The sequence below is a fragment of the Molothrus ater genome, chromosome 8 (assembly GCF_012460135.2).
Source record: "Molothrus ater isolate BHLD 08-10-18 breed brown headed cowbird chromosome 8, BPBGC_Mater_1.1, whole genome shotgun sequence".
In the NCBI taxonomy this organism is placed as follows: Eukaryota; Metazoa; Chordata; class Aves; order Passeriformes; family Icteridae; genus Molothrus; species Molothrus ater.
Genome location: NC_050485.2, coordinates 26,234,958 through 26,250,511, shown reverse-complemented (window position 1 = coordinate 26,250,511; position 15,554 = coordinate 26,234,958). Strand labels below are relative to the sequence as shown.

General features: G+C 41.4%; 1 protein-coding gene across 4 annotated transcripts in view; it reads right to left on the bottom strand.

Moving 5' to 3' along the window:
- Positions 1 to 502: 502 nt before the first annotated feature.
- The window catches only part of RBM20 (RNA binding motif protein 20), a 99,443-nt gene continuing 84,391 nt past the window's right edge, over positions 503 to 15,554 (bottom strand). For 2 of the 4 annotated variants that reach the window (XM_054515656.1, XM_036386131.2), the window contains exons 8-14: positions 15,195 to 15,274; positions 13,702 to 14,386; positions 11,765 to 11,863; positions 9,691 to 10,360; positions 7,208 to 7,327; positions 6,386 to 6,507; positions 503 to 2,501 (exon numbers count right to left, since the gene is read on the bottom strand). In XM_054515656.1, the coding sequence (XP_054371631.1) occupies positions 2,391 to 2,501; positions 6,386 to 6,507; positions 7,208 to 7,327; positions 9,691 to 10,360; positions 11,765 to 11,863; positions 13,702 to 14,386; positions 15,195 to 15,274 (1,887 nt within the window). In that variant the 3' untranslated portion in view covers positions 503 to 2,390. The remainder of the gene's footprint in view (positions 2,502 to 6,385; positions 6,508 to 7,207; positions 7,328 to 9,690; positions 10,361 to 11,764; positions 11,864 to 13,701; positions 14,387 to 15,194; positions 15,275 to 15,554) is intronic. The other 2 variants (XM_054515657.1, XM_054515658.1) reach the window with 2 other exon arrangements.

Here is a 15,554-nt window from a genome sequence, read left to right as displayed (position 1 = left end):
TTTGAGGTTACCTGGGGATAAAGCTGCTGGAGGCATATGACTTTGATATACAGTCAGCTATGTCTCACATCCAATTAAGCTTAACCACATGGTCTAACAAGCTCCCATTAGGCTGGTGAGAGCCCCAGTTTGATAGCAGGGTTAGCTTCAAAGATTTGATGCTTGATTTCCTTCCCTTGTCTTCAGTTTGTGCTGAAGGGCACCAAGGGAACTTCATATTCAGATGATACATGACCAGCTAGAGAGCTGCACTTTAGAAGACAATTGCACAATCTTTACTGCCATTTTCATCATCTTACAGCCTGCAATACAAGCTCTTGTCCTAATGGCCCTGCGCTCAAGTTTCACTGCAATGTGAAAAACAAACAGTCAAAGGAAAACCCAACCCTTGAAGGAAAAATACCTGGTTTGCAATATTGGTGGGTTTTTTTCTTCTCCACAGGGGGAAAAAAAAAACAAACCCTCATACAAAAAAAAAAAAAAAACCAAAAAAAACCCAACAACAAACCAAAAAAAAACCCAAACAAAAAAACCCACCAAAACCCAAAAAAAGCCCCCACCTAAACAACAATAAAAACCACCCCAAGACTAAAACTAAACTATCTGTTTTAAATGACAGATGGACACTAGTCTTAACATACTTCAAGCCTGGACAAAGGAGGATTTAGGCTGTAATGTTTTTCATTTCCCCTTGTTGTTTGGTAGGCTCTGTCTGAATCTGGGATGCAAAGAATCCCTCAACTTGCAAGAAGCAGGAATTCCAACTATGAAATCTGAACCTACCTCTGGTAAAAATGAGTGGAAAGCACAGGCCATGGAATGGAACAGGGCTTCAGGCAACAACACCAGGCACTTCTGAGAGACACTGCCTGGCTACAGGGTACTTCAGAGAACGAGCACAGCTGCTGGCACAAGACATGATGGAACAAATACTTTGGTGGAAGCAGTTTTGGCAATTTAGCCACTTTGCAATGTCATGCAACATCCCTGTCACTCGTAGGGAAAGCTAGAACCTTCTGGGAAACTGTTTCCTCTGCACAACATCTAAAGAGGACATCCAGTACCAGCAATTTTTACAGAACATACTGTGATGAATATTAGAGTCAGGCAAAGAATGGAAATGCCTGCAAATCCCCATCTGCCTAGATTGCACAGGGCATTTTATAAACTCTGGGATCAATCCTGGCAATAGTTGGCATGCGTATTCACTTTAGTACACAAAGCCCTATTGAAATGAACCAGAAACTTGTACAGTGCATTTCAAAGGGACTTTGCAAAATACTAAGCAACAACTGTGCAGAAACAATAGGTCATAATAATGCCAGAGCTGCTGGTGCATCCTGTGTTCTCAGTGCAGTGCTCCGTGAGCCATCAGTTGTTGTATTCACCTTAAAAAATTCAGGGAAATAAAATACAAAAACAATATTAGAATCTGGCATCTTTCCATAAAAACCAGGAAGATTCAACGTTGCCAAGCTGAGGAAAAGCAAGCTTTAAAGAAAACAAAAAGACCCCAAAAGCAAGGATCTTGAATAAAATGTCTAAAAGAGACATGGTCCAAACATGTGGCACTTTAAAAAGCCTCTCATGAGAGTTTCAAGTCTGTAAGACTCAAAGTTGGCACCCTTTAGAATTATCAAAAAGAAGAGTTTCAAACACAACGGTCCCTGGAGAACACCCTGACCACACCATGGAAAATGCTGAAACCAGAGCAGGCTGGCTGTCAGCACGTGCATTTGAACTGCTCTTGCTGTGCTGGCTTCAGGCTCTGAGGTCCCTGGGACAGACTGTGGCTCCCCCAGAATTCACACAACACTGCCAGTGTACAGTCAGTGCTTGACAACACAAACATTTGTCATTTCACCAAGCTCTAAGACATGGAGGTGGGTGCTGATGGGGTTTACATTATGCCATCTACTCACTAGTTTTAGCAAAATCTACTTCTTTTATGCAAATCCTACTTCTCACTGGGGCAAATGGCTGAAGATATTTTAAGCAACATTAAAGCCTATAAATAGTCACATCTCCTTTCCTTCCAGCGTCCACTGGAGGATGCTGAGTGCTTCTAAGTACTCCACCTGATCTGACATGTTACATCAGAACTAAAACTTTAAGAATCCCTGAGAATTCTGATTTAATCTAGGAAACCACTCCCAGCACGCAGAGTGTGAGAAAGAATTGCTCCACTTCTAACAGATATGCCAGCATTGCTTCACCGTGGGAAACAGTTTCAGGCATTTTGGTTTTTAATGGCACTCTGGGCATAGATGCATGGAACATGCTCTTTATTTCCCCTCCTCTGTACAGTGCAAATTGACAGTTATATCATAGAAATTAAAAAAAAAAAAAAATCAGCATTCACTCATTACAGCTCTTCCAGTTCATCTGCATCATAGTTTTTTCTTTGCAAAGTGAGGAACGATGCCAGTGTCATCCTGAGACAGAGAACTGCCTTCTTCCTTCATTTTCAGGCTCTCTTCTGCAAGCTGGGATAGATACTTCTGCAATCACATAAAAAAACCAAAGCATTGTTACCAAAACTGAAAATATTCAACACAGGATTCTTTATGCCTCTTCAGAGCTCTACCTCTTCCAGTATCTCAAAAGAAAACAAAGCACACAGAAGCCTCATTTTGGTGAAAACTCAAGCTAGAAGATATGGCTGTGTCAGGTAAACTAGCTGAATACATGCAGAGCCTCAGAAGTTCAGAGCTTTTACTGTGTGGCATGGGGGGAACTGGTGACAGAACCAGGAGGACTCTACTCCCCATCAGTCTGTGTGATCAGACCTCACCTCTTCTCTACTCCCCTGTGCTACAGGGCAGGAACTAACTCCACTGAGTCAACTGAATTCTGGTGTGTCAGAACATAAATGTGATTTCAGAGTCTTGATTTAAAGTTTTTATATTATATTTTCAGCATGTCCAGCTCAGAGATACACCTTTTGTATGAGAACATTTTGTTTTAAGGGAATAATCACACTCAGTAATAATCAACACAATTTAGCAATTTGGCTAGAGTATTTACCTTTATTGTGTTTCTCTAAGATAAAGCCTTTCACTGCTTTGGGTACTCACTGAGATTTAAAAGAACAGACATGGCCAGTGAGGCTTTCAGCCTTTTGGCAGTGCTCTTAGTTGGCAGAGCTGCACACAAAATGGATGATGAATGGGTATGGGTCTCAAAATAGTGCTCAAACTATTTATTCAAGGTCAGCAGACATAGAAATGGATGGAAAGAAGCTTTTTCAGCAGCAGCTAGTGCAGAGACACCTGGGAAATTCCAACATAATAAGGTAGAGGTATTCTTCTTAATGATTTACACACATCACCTCCATCATACTCAAGAATAACTGATCTACACATTATTAGGATCATAAAACTCCTTTTCTAGCTATTTACTCATTCTGATTTATTTTGAAAAGATCCTTTCACATCACTGCAAAATTTTCTCTAATTGCAGGATTTCCCTAGAGTACAGTTTACTCTTTGGCATCCATGGAGAAGAGAATAAATGAGAAATGGCTGTAAAAATCCTAAGGGCTGTGTTAGAATTGCCACATTCTCTCAGATAAATACAAGTTTTGAATATAAGAGGCTCATCTGAAAGTTACTCAGCAATGGTAATGAATGGACATACCCATGGACTGCACCCTTATTACTCTGACTAGAGAGATTGGGCTGTGGAAATTACACAACTCTCAGTCTTGATCTCTGGGTGCAGAATTCCACGTGGCAAAAAGCCAGAGTAAATGTTACAGTAGTATACAGAGATATAGGGACCATAAAGGCAGGGAGCCGTGTTCTGTACAGCGTGAACTGTAATAAATCACTAACACTTGTCCCTGCATCAGATAACCCAAGCTTTTGGGGCTTTTCATGAGCACCGACCAAAATAAGACTGAATTTTATCCACTACCTTTAGCTGATTTTGCCAGCTGTCATGAGTACCACAAACACCAGATTTGAAACTTGAGATTCAGATTAACATATAGCAAAATGGAAGTCAAGCAAAAAATGTATGTTTTTTTCATTTAAATACAAGTTTTGTCAAATACTGCATAAAGCCAATAGAAAACAGGATGAAATATTGCACTGAGTTGCCAAGGTAGCTTCCACCAGATGAATGGTAGCTGAAGGAAGTGGAGGAAAGGATGGCAAAAATATGGATTTTTTCGACATGGGAATTGCAGTGTATCCGTAAATACAAATATCACCTGGGAAAATAATTTATTATGATGAAGAGAATTAAAAATTACAAAAAGTCTGCAAGGCTGGCAAAGAAACAGCTGATTTTTTTAATCAGTGATTGGTATTATTTGAGGGACATCATAGTTAGATAAAGTTGACTACTTCAAGACAAAACTATCACCATATAAACAAGGCTTTTGGAAGAAAATTGGCAAACAAGCTGTTCAGTGTTGCATTCAAATCCAAACACTGAACATATATTTTGGATGTGGCTCAAGGAGATCACATGAGAGACAACAAGTAGCAAATCAGCTATAAAAGACTCAAAGCTGTGACACAATTTGGGACACTGTTGTTGTCATTGGATGATGGCATTTGGCATTCAGGAAGGAGAACAGGAACACTGCAGTAGCACTCCCATAGCTGCACTACAGAGTCCCTAGTTCCTACATTGGTGGATACGCTCGTTAACTTGCATCATCACAGGAGAAGCCTCATATTCCTTGCAGAATGTATAAAAGATCATTATGGAGACTAAAAGGGTTCTAGCAGCACAGAACAGTGATTTTAAATTTGCTAAGTTTCCATTTGAGCAGGCAAAAGTTGGACGAGACATTTACTTCCTGTATGTAGCAAGATAAGAGATATGGCTCGACAGAACAGCCTGTTTTTATTAGTGCATTTGGCAGATTTAATTTTAACAGCTTTTATAGTCTTTGTTCTTTTATCTCAAGTCAGTGTTAGCTATCTACCACAGTACTCATGGGAAATGTCTTAATGGGGAGAAAAAGAGGTTATTTTCACACTAAGTCAGTTTTAGTTGGGCCTGTTTCTTACGACTTTAACAAAATAAGTTAGAAAATTAAAAAATAAAAATCCCTCTTCTTTGCATGGAACCAGTTTCCAGGGGCAGGGGCAGGAGCTGCAATCTTTCTTTAGAATGAGTTTCTTAGGGACAGACTTGCATGGAATACACAGCCTGCACTGAGTGGTGCCACCTCTGGTGAATCCCTCTGAGTTTTTTTGTATGAAGCAAAAAAAAAGGAATGCAAACTTGGCACCTGTTTTTCAAGCTTGCACTTAGAGGGTCCATTATAAGCAAGCATCAGAGCTCTGTAGGAAGCCTTTGGAAGCCAGAGGCCTTTGTATAATTACAGCTATGGAACTTCAGGAAAACCAAGAAGAAAATTCTCCCAGAGAAATTACTTGACTGTGAGTGTCAATGCCTACTAGCCAGCTAAGGAAAGAGAGCTATTACTTGTACAGAAGCAGAGTTACTGCAGTTACTGTGGGCTGAGGGAAGGAACAGAGAAAGGAGGAGCAGCTCTGCTTTGCTCTGCCATGACTTTTGCTAAGAGTATGAGAATGCCAGCACAAGTGTGTGTGTAGTGTACACACCGTGCTCACAGGCAGGGACTGGGGGTGGGAGCCAAGGCGTTCTCCTCTGAGGAGCCCTGAGCACGGGACAGGTAACGCTCAGGCTGTTGTGACTGATTCTATTGATGGTACATCTCAAAAGTGACAAAGGCAGGTCTTTGATTGAACTGCAGGCACACATGGTCTCTCTGTGCTGTTACCAACTGCTGACATGTTTTTGCTACATTCTTATGGAGCAACAAGCACTGACATGCTCCTGCATATCCCGATGGAAATGACCCAGCAGTGCTGCTCTGCACACAGGGAGGGGATTTCAGCAGGTCACAGGAAATGCCTGACAGAGCCCGCATGTCACAGAGAGCTGCGAGCTGAAACATGCTGAGAACCCACACCAACACAGAAATGGCTCTGGCTATGTTATCAGACAAATGCCATGTTTAATGCTCCTGATGTTAAGATGTACTGAACACTGCTACTGCTGGGGTGACTCCCAGTGACAGAAACATCTGGGACCCTCTGAAACAGGGAATTAAAGATCTGACTTGCATGCTGTGCTAGTCACAAGGACCAAATGTAGATGAGAAGATCAAATTATCACCTGGCCTCATTCTACCTATGATACAGAAGTTGATTTCAAGGACCTGAAAGTGAGAAATTAGCATGCTAATGATTGGAACTACTGAAAAGTTTGTCTACCTGAATTTCACTTCATCTGAATTCTGTCTACAGACTAAAAACTAATTTTTTATCACATCATCTACCTTACACACAAACCATTCCACAAGCTTGTTGTTAGATAGCTTCAGGTGTATTTTTACCTGGAGATTTTTGTAGTGAACAGTACTCCTGCAGTGACTTGTCTTTGCTGTCTCTTCATTTGTATAGAAGAGTCCACAGAGCTTGCAGTAAAACCCAGTTCTAGGCACCACGAATTCCACTCCTGTTGAGAAATTCTGAATTACATTAAAGTGTCAGTTGAAATCCTATCCCTCCCATAATAAACTTGTTTTCAAATAAAAAAACCATGCTATTTAGTTAAATATTAGGAATAGGAAGACTGAATCCTGAATCACTTCTCTGATTTCCCTAATTTTGCAGTATTGAGCTGCACTTTAAAATCTTGTGCATTGAAAACACACCTTTTCTCTTCTCTCTTAGATATACATGCTTTAAAATCTATTTTGTCATAATATTGACTGGAAACTTCACTCTGTAACCTCAAGGGCTAGAAAAGCAATAATACTTTTTAGCAGTAAATACATGTTCAAGTTACACAGATTGCTTTTGAGGATGTACTTCTTCCAGGTGTTTTGCTCATAATCAGTATTTACACAGTAAAGCCAATACTTCTGTTTATACTTTATGCCAAAGACTTTTAAATTACTAAGTCATTTTTCATATGTATTTCATATATAGTCCAAGGGAACTTATTTCATCTCATCAGCTGCCTTTTGCCATTCATTTGGAATGAATTAGCAATGATGTAGAATCAAAAGGCTGTTTCTTTCAACAGCTACCCGTCTGTCATATACTCTGTTCCTTCTCTCCTCACATCTGTTCTGAGAAATAAATAGAGCAAGTAGCCTTAAAGTGACATCTTGTTGTAAGCCCTGGGTATTGCAGTGGGCGGCCCAACGTACCCAGGGGAATGCTGAGCTCGGTGAAGACGTCCTCTTGTTCCCAGCCTGCTGCAGAGGGCCTTTGTTTAGACTCTACCTCCGGGTATTCCAGAGATCTCATTTCCAAGTACCTAGAATTTGCTTAACAAATGAATAAATGTATTGAATGAAAACAGTTTATTAAAGAGACGTTTGTAAGCTTCTTGGGAACACTTTCTGGGTGGATCTATAAATGAAGTAAAATTGGGAGAAAGATGCTTTTCCATTCCAATCAGAGGCCTGTTTAGAGCAGCTCCAGCAGCTGTACTATGGTGTGCAGTCACTCTGATTTCTCCCAGTAGACCATTTTTCTATTTCTAATTTAATGCTAAGTTTAGAGGGGTTTTTGTATTTTAGTCTATAAACAGAGCTATAACATTACACACCTCTGGCAGAAGTATGGCCTGACTGCAGCTTTGTAACCACATATATTACTGCATGATCAGTGCTGCAGCTGGGCTGACACAGGGGCTGCTGAGAGGGTGGGGCAGCAGGACCTGATGATTACAATTCTCTAAACCTGCCTTTTGTAGGATCCCTGCAACATCATTGGCATCTTCTCCCTGGAGCCACTCTTCTCTCATCCTCACCTCTCCAAGGGATGGTTCTGCTTTATGGCACCCAGCCACTAAAAGATTTTGGTTTCTGAAGAGTAGGGATGGGATGGTTGGTCCCTGCTGGCTGACACTAATTGACACAGCAGGAGATTCAAGATGTGTGAACACTGGATTGGTTTGCTGAGGTAGATATAGCCAGTCAAAAGAACAGATGATGTCCCTTCCCATGATTGCTATCATATGAATTATTTTATTTTAAAATGAGAGGAATTTGCTATCACAGAGCTACAGAAATACAGATAAACTGGTCTGATTCCTCTTTTTCAGTCCTTACATCAAAGAACTACCTCACTTGCCCTGACAAAATTTCTATTGCATTGCAAATTTCACCTAAATAAGGGATATATTTTCTCATAAAACAAACATATTTTGCCCAAACCAAACCCTACCTGTCTTTCAAGTCTGTAGTTCAAAGATCTACAGTTTCTGGCTATGAGAATGATTTTTTCTTCACTTTTAAATATGTCTATTGCATGATTTAAAAGACAATAATATAAAATCCTAACTGGTTGGCTTTCAAGCTAACTTTAAACCTACCCCAGGATTCCAATATGCAGCAGAGAACCTGGAAGACCCCCAGTAAGCTGGTAAGCTTAGACACTCAGGGTCTTTGCAGCAACTGAAGTCCCACTTCAGTTGATTTCTGTGCTTTTGAGCTGGCAGCTGCATTTGTAGAGGGCCTAGAGCCTTGGACAGCAGATCCCAGATAACAAGTCCATGTCAGAAACCTGGGAAGCATGAGAGGTCCTGGAGCTTCCAGGCTCCCTGCTGACAAGCTGGAAGCTGAGATGCTGGAAACACTAGTAAATATGCTCTTGAGACACCCAACTCTTTCATCAGCTGGCTGCCCAGGAAGCCCAGGAGAGCCAGCTTTGCCCTGCCCAGTGCCATGGCAATATTATCTCCAAACATGCAAAGTCTGGCAAGGTGTCTTCAGGCCAATCAAGCAAGTATTAAAAACCAATAAACTTCAAATCTGTCCTGGAGGAAGAAGTTAGCTCAAAATCAGATATTCTCGTGAAATGTTTCCAGCATTACAGTCTCAAAAATCTTCCATCAGCTTCTTTTCAAAAGCCCCTGTCCATCACACGGGCTCTGGCAGCAATTAAAAAAGAGCATTTCTGACCAACATACTCAATGTAGTTTTTCACTTCATCTCACTATGCACAGCCCATTTGCTCAAGTATCATAACAAGGAACTGAACTGACTTTCAGATCTCAACATCCCTTTTTTCCTGACAGCTAAAATATAAATAGGTAACTATGATTACATTTATTGACATTATCTCACAGCACATCCTATCAGTTATATTAAAGGCAGCTTGCAGTAGATAATAGGACATGATAAGGCAAGTCCTGGCAAAAGGCATATATTTGCATGAACAGGGCCTGAGAAATACCAATCTATGCATGATATCCATATTAATAATGCTTCAGTACAGTGTGTAAGAATACCCACCTTGTCCAGGAGCCAGCCAGACATTACAGATACTTTTCTGTTGACCTTCAGAGACTGTCACTCATTTCATTGACAATTCAAAACAAATTTAGCAAGGCACTGAAAGACTTCAGCTAAACTCATGTGAACCTTGACATGACAATTATAGCAGCTTATGCCTTTCAGAAAGCTTGCAAGCTGCTTATCATATTTCCTTTACACTATTCATCTAAGAGGCTCTAATGATTTAGCTTGGCCAAAGGCACTGGGGTTCTTTTACTAAGCTGCTCCAAGGACAAGCCTTGATACTATTAATGACACTTATTCTCGTTAGCAATAAATTTCAGTCTACCCTCAGAGAAAACATGCAAGGCTCTCTGCAGGCTGAAGGGAAAAAAAGAAGTAGTTACCCTTGGCCTCTGGACACTCTTGGCTTCCATGTCTTGTTTCTTCACTAGCGTTTTTAATGAGCATTTCCGTAACTTCTCTGCTCTCAGCTCCTTGTGATCCCATCTGTTTGTAATCATCTATAAATGTATCAGGGAGCTGGAGAGTCTCTTCTTTCAGATGAACAGAAGGTATTTGGTGATCTTCAGGCTCTAAATGAGTGTCAGAGCTCTTATCAATTTTTCCTTCCTTCTGCTGGCAATCAGACTCCTTAGCAGATTGGTCTTCTTTCAATTCCTCTGGCTTCTGTTCAGGGTCCAGATTTAGCCTTGATGCTTCAGTTACAGCATCATCATTATCATCATCCTCATCATCTTCCTGACAGCCACTAGAAGCTGCACTGCCCTTTGCTGTTATGAAGTTTGTTTCTAAAGCTTTATGGGCAAATTTGTCTTCACTTCTTGTTAAATGGCTGTGATCGTTTTTCAGTTCTAACATGGTTGACATACAGGCACACATTTCTGAAGCAGCTTTATTTTTTTGATCAACTGGGACTATTTCTTCAAGCTCAGTTATATCAGGCTCCATAATTAAATCATCTTCTCCCACTTCATCTACTGTCACTAATTCTTCCATGTTAGCAGGATACCAGGTCTCACCTTCTATTTCACTTCCACTCTCCCAGTCTCGGTCCTGTCACAGATGCAAAACATTTGAGAGATTGGTGATTATAGATAATCACTGTAAAAAGTGGTCCTTGAAACAAGGAAGAACCTTGATATGGCCATGTCTAACTCCTCTTGTGTTTTAGTTTCGAAGTGTGATATGCCTTGGTGCTGTGATTTTAAATCTTATGCACAAGGACAAAAAATCTCTTGAATTATCACATAAACTTCTCTTTGTGAAGATTCTGTAACTGTCTTGGGGATTGCAGTCTCTCCAGTCCCCTGCTTCTTGCTTTTCTGTAAGCAGTAGAGCAAGGCACAATGTGTTACACTTTGTTATGCAATTGATGCTACTATATGATCCCCTTCCTCTGCCTCCTTCTCAGTGCAATGAAAATATATTGAACCCCATTTGAGCCACTGTGGCTTTGACTCTTTCCTGGACCAGGTCCTTTAAATTCACATGGTGACTGAGAAAATATGTCTTCCTTCTGCAGTCATTTCCTTCCACCAGCAAGATCCCTCTGGCAGGGACTGTGCTGGGAGCCACTGGCCTAAACTTTAGGAAAAAGCAGGTTTACAGTTATACCCCAAAGCACATATTCTGAAATACCTGATATGTGCAGTTTCAGACGTACAGGACTTAGGCACTAATAGTGGACTTGAGAAGTCTTAGAATTAAAAGGTATACCTTACTTTTAAGACACACTTGCATCTTAGACTTCAAATCCCAGACTCCCTGTGTACACACAATCTATTAATAATCTGTATTCTCCTCCTGTTTGGCCATTCCCACACTTCCCCTCCTAGAATCCTAAAACAGCATGAAAACTCTGTGAGCTGGCACTGCTCTTGCCAGGAGATCAGTTTTCTGCAGCAACAGATATCAATATCTTCCATATTTGACCATCAACCCATGACCCTACAGAAATGAAGCTGGAGGAATTCCAGGGACATTGCTGTCCTCGATTGCAATGCAGCAGTAGGGGTGCTGTAAAGGCATTATTTAATTAAAACCAGAAACAATCAGAAGACTGCTATCTATAGTTCATAAGGCCAATGTTCTAAAAAGTATTCATCTTAGTCCCCTCTTTCCCCACTAACTGACCACATCTCCTATTTTTGGGCACGGTTTGCAAAGTTACCCAGTTCACTTGAGCATACATTCCTCACAGCTGCCACTGCCAAGCGCTATGTATGTGAAGCAATGTACATGAGCAAAGAGTAACTAAAAAAAGAGTTCTGGAGACTTCAGGAAAAGCTGTCCCTTAAAGCAGAGGTCAAGATAAGGCAAGCTAATTTAGACAACCTCCTTCTCCAACCCCTTTATGTGGTTTTTCATGAGGGGTTAATATTTCATTTGGGAGAATGTTCTACCAAACCTGAGGTTTCAATCATTTTCTCAAAGAAGCTACACCAACGTGTCACCAACCTTCTCTTTCCTTGTGTTTTCCAGAATCTCTTCAGATTCTTTTCCTTGTTTATTATCTGAAGGTGAGCTCTTCACTGGAACTTGCTCCTCTTTTTCAAGCTAAAATAAATACATATACATGTATACAACACACAGTGGTGCTCTAGTATGTTTCTATTCTGGGTTTAGAGAAGCAAAGTCACTCACAAGGTCACATTCTTTATTTCTAAAGTTTATGCAAGTCAACTAGGCTGTGGGAAAAGACCCAACAATAAATTCCGTTAGCAGAGCTGTACAAATAAGAATTAAGAAAAAGAATTTTAAATGAAATTAGAGGTGTAATTTATATCACAGAATTGGCTGAAAGACAGGTGGGGGAGAATGTCAATTCATTAAAATTTCCAGCCTCCACTCTTCTGTTCTCTACCCACATTTGTTATGTTGGCTCAGATGTGGTAAGGAGAGCAGCAGTGTTAAACTCTGCAGAAGACCTCGACTGTTTTGTTTATTGACACAGGACCAGTTGAAAATGGAATTCGTTGTACAGTTCATACTTGGGAAGAGCAAAACCACAATACTACCTTGTATTTAGTAAAAGAGGGACAAAGCAAAAGTGAATCCAAGACATACTAAGCTATTTTTTCCTTTTAAAATAAATTACTAGCAACAGTCCCCAGAGAAGTCTGTCTTTAGCAAAGCCACTGTAAAACAACTTGGAAAACATGCAGAGGAGTGTGATTTAGGATGTTATCTGACATTTCTCTCTGACATCTCCTCCCAAGGAACCACACATCATTGTAAAATACCAGCCAAAGGAGAAAGATGATAAAAGGTGGTACAAACATGCTTCTCTATGGCATGAGGCAGTGCTGCTGCTGGTTACAGACTAGTGAGTTACAAATTGAGGAAATTCCACCAACTCAGCCCCACAGGAGAAGAAGGTCAGCTGGAAACAACCGACAATGGCCCTGGCAGCACAAAGGCACAAGCAAGAGATGGAGCCCTGGTCAGCCAAGCACCTCTGCAGCCTCCTGTGCCAACAGACCTGGGGGTGGATGGCAGCAGCTATCCCTGGGGGACTCCAGGGGTGGCAAGGTGGCCAAGAGCCAGTAACCAGATCTCCAAGGGGTGGGGATGTGAGTATGGGCTGTACTGAGACTGAGCAAATGAGGTATCTGGATGTGTTCCCCCTCCTACTTCTTCCCAGTGGAGAATCAAACCCACAAACATTGCCACTTTACCACTGGAAGTATTTCTCCAGAGATTGCATAATTTTATAGGTGAGCTGATTCAGTGGTTTCTGTCATGGGAAGAGATTTCTGCCAGAACATTGAAGGGAGTGGTGCGAATTATCTCTGCCAGCCACAGTTGAGGGTAGGCATACATGATTAATTGCTCTGTTGAGTTATCCAGAAAGAAATGTTTCTCATTAAAAGTTCATTCCCCATTTTAATAGTATAGCAACCACTTCCCTGTATAAATACTGTGCACCTCTGTAAAGTATCACTTAATTTCCAGATAACTCAATCCTCCTCACTGGCAGCAGAAGCAGGTGATGGATGCAGAAAGAGCAGCTATGGGGCATTCTGCACAGAGTTAAGAGGAGGACAATTGCCTCTTCACACACAGCCTGCATGCAAATAGCAGACTGTCACTTGGTTTCATTTTCAGCTGTCTGCCCCATCCCCTCATTTGTTACCCAAGGGTTCTATGCTAGACACAAAATGATAATGTCCATATACGCACAAGAGTGCAATAGATCTGTATGGTCTGGGCAAAAACACAGACAAGATGGCCTCCCAAGACTTCTTCTATGACTACATTCCCTAATTTTATAATGGAAAAACATTTCATATTGCTGGCATCACACCCACAACAAATTCTCTAAGATATTTCAGAAAATGTATTACTTCACCACTTACACATCTTCTTACATATACTTTTAGATCTCTATTTACCTCGTTCTCAGGTGGTTTGGTTTCCTTTACATCATTGCCTTCAGCAGTAGCATCTTCTTGGTCTTTTTCAGCTTTCTTCACCTTATTCTTATCACTTTGTTTTTGCCTGGAGCCCTCAGATGCTTTGCTGTGCTTCTGTTCAGCTGCCTCCTCCCTTGCAGTGTCCTCACTGTAAGAATGCCTGCGTTCCCTTAACTTTGCCTCTTCCTTCCTCTTAGATCTCCCAGGTAAATCCTGCAGCTGCCTCTGAAACTTGTCAGATTTTGACTTTGAGGATTTTCGGTAATAGTCATCTTCCCTGTTCTTGTAGCCAGACAAAGGGTGAAGGGAACCAGGGGAACCAGTCTTTAAATATTTTTCTCGGTGTCCTCTGCCTCCTTCAAGCCGTTCATCCAAATCAAACTTGTCCAGTTGTCGGGAATAATGTTTCCTCTCGTGTACCCACGTGTCAGTCCTGTCCCTCTTCTCGTCCCCATTCTCTCGCCATTCTCTGCTATCTCTCTCCTCTTCCCGTCGAGAGTAGGGGGACTGATCCCACGCGTCTCTCCCATTTCCCCAGTCGGTCCTGCTGGTCCCCAGCGGGCTGTGTGGTGAACTGCAGGAGGTGAAGCTGGGCGTGTGGGACCGAGGTGACAGCGAGCGGCTTATGGGGCTGCGGGAGCGGGGCCTCTCAGTGCCGTACCTGCTGCAGGGGGAAGAGGCAGCTACTGTAACTGGCTGACCCAGGGCTGTCTACCAATTCTTGTACACTGGAAGCTCGTGGGGACTGCCCCGGGGACTGTGGACCTGAGACCCCAGGCCTTTCACAGACATTCACTGCACAGCTGCAAGCAGTGAACAGGAGAAAAGGCAGTGTCATAGCCACTGAGCTTAACTAAATCCCCACAGAACTGTCAAGCATATATTCATTCATTCTTAAAAGCATCTCATAAGGGTTTAGCATTAAAAGCTTATAATACGTTAATACCTTTACAATGACCCTAATGCATATACCCTTAATACTCACTCAGCTAGGGCATCTCTGACACAAAAGTGACAAAGGCCACCTGTTTAAAAGAGATGTTTTAGGACTGTGATTCCTCTCGCATTTTGCTGAAAGTTCCAGAAGTCAAAGAGATCAGAAATGTACCCAAATACATTTTAATCTGAACTGCCTCCTTCCCACTTGGTCTCAAAGCACCACCAGCCTTTATGCTTTTCAATCAACAGGGAGGAGAGTGGAAAAGTTTCATTTTTATGCTCTTCACATGCCAGACATACTTTCTGAGACATAATCAGTAGGAAAGAATTATTTTCATAACATGCACAGTTTCAATTGGATCTCATTTTACAGGCCCTGTACCAACTATTGAACTATATAAAAATATATACTATTTTATAAGTGAAATCCCAATTAGGAAAGCAAATTAAATACAAGAGGGAAGCATACAGACAATGCTCCTTCTACCTGTAGATTTACAGACTTCCAATTCCAAACTTTGGAGAAACTTTACCTGTCCACTTCACGCAGCAGATCCCTCTCCCTCTGTGAGTGGATGTCCTGGATTATAGCAGCCACATTCTTACCTGGTTTCTAACAAAAACAAAGACATTGTTTACCATGCTGTTCTACTCTCCAAGCGGATACAGGTGATTTGTCCTTCAAGAAACAGTATCCATGCTTCACTCAATTATTCTAGAACTAGAAATACTTAGTTTCAGGGTTGTGGTTACACTCTCTTTTGCAGTTGCCCTCTCAACAGCACGATCAAAGCAGTAAAATGATACAAACGGAAAATTTGCTCCATTAGGTTGTAGCAGTCTCTCCTCATATTTGGCTGCTCTAACAGGCTTTGAAAACCAGCTTGTTTTCA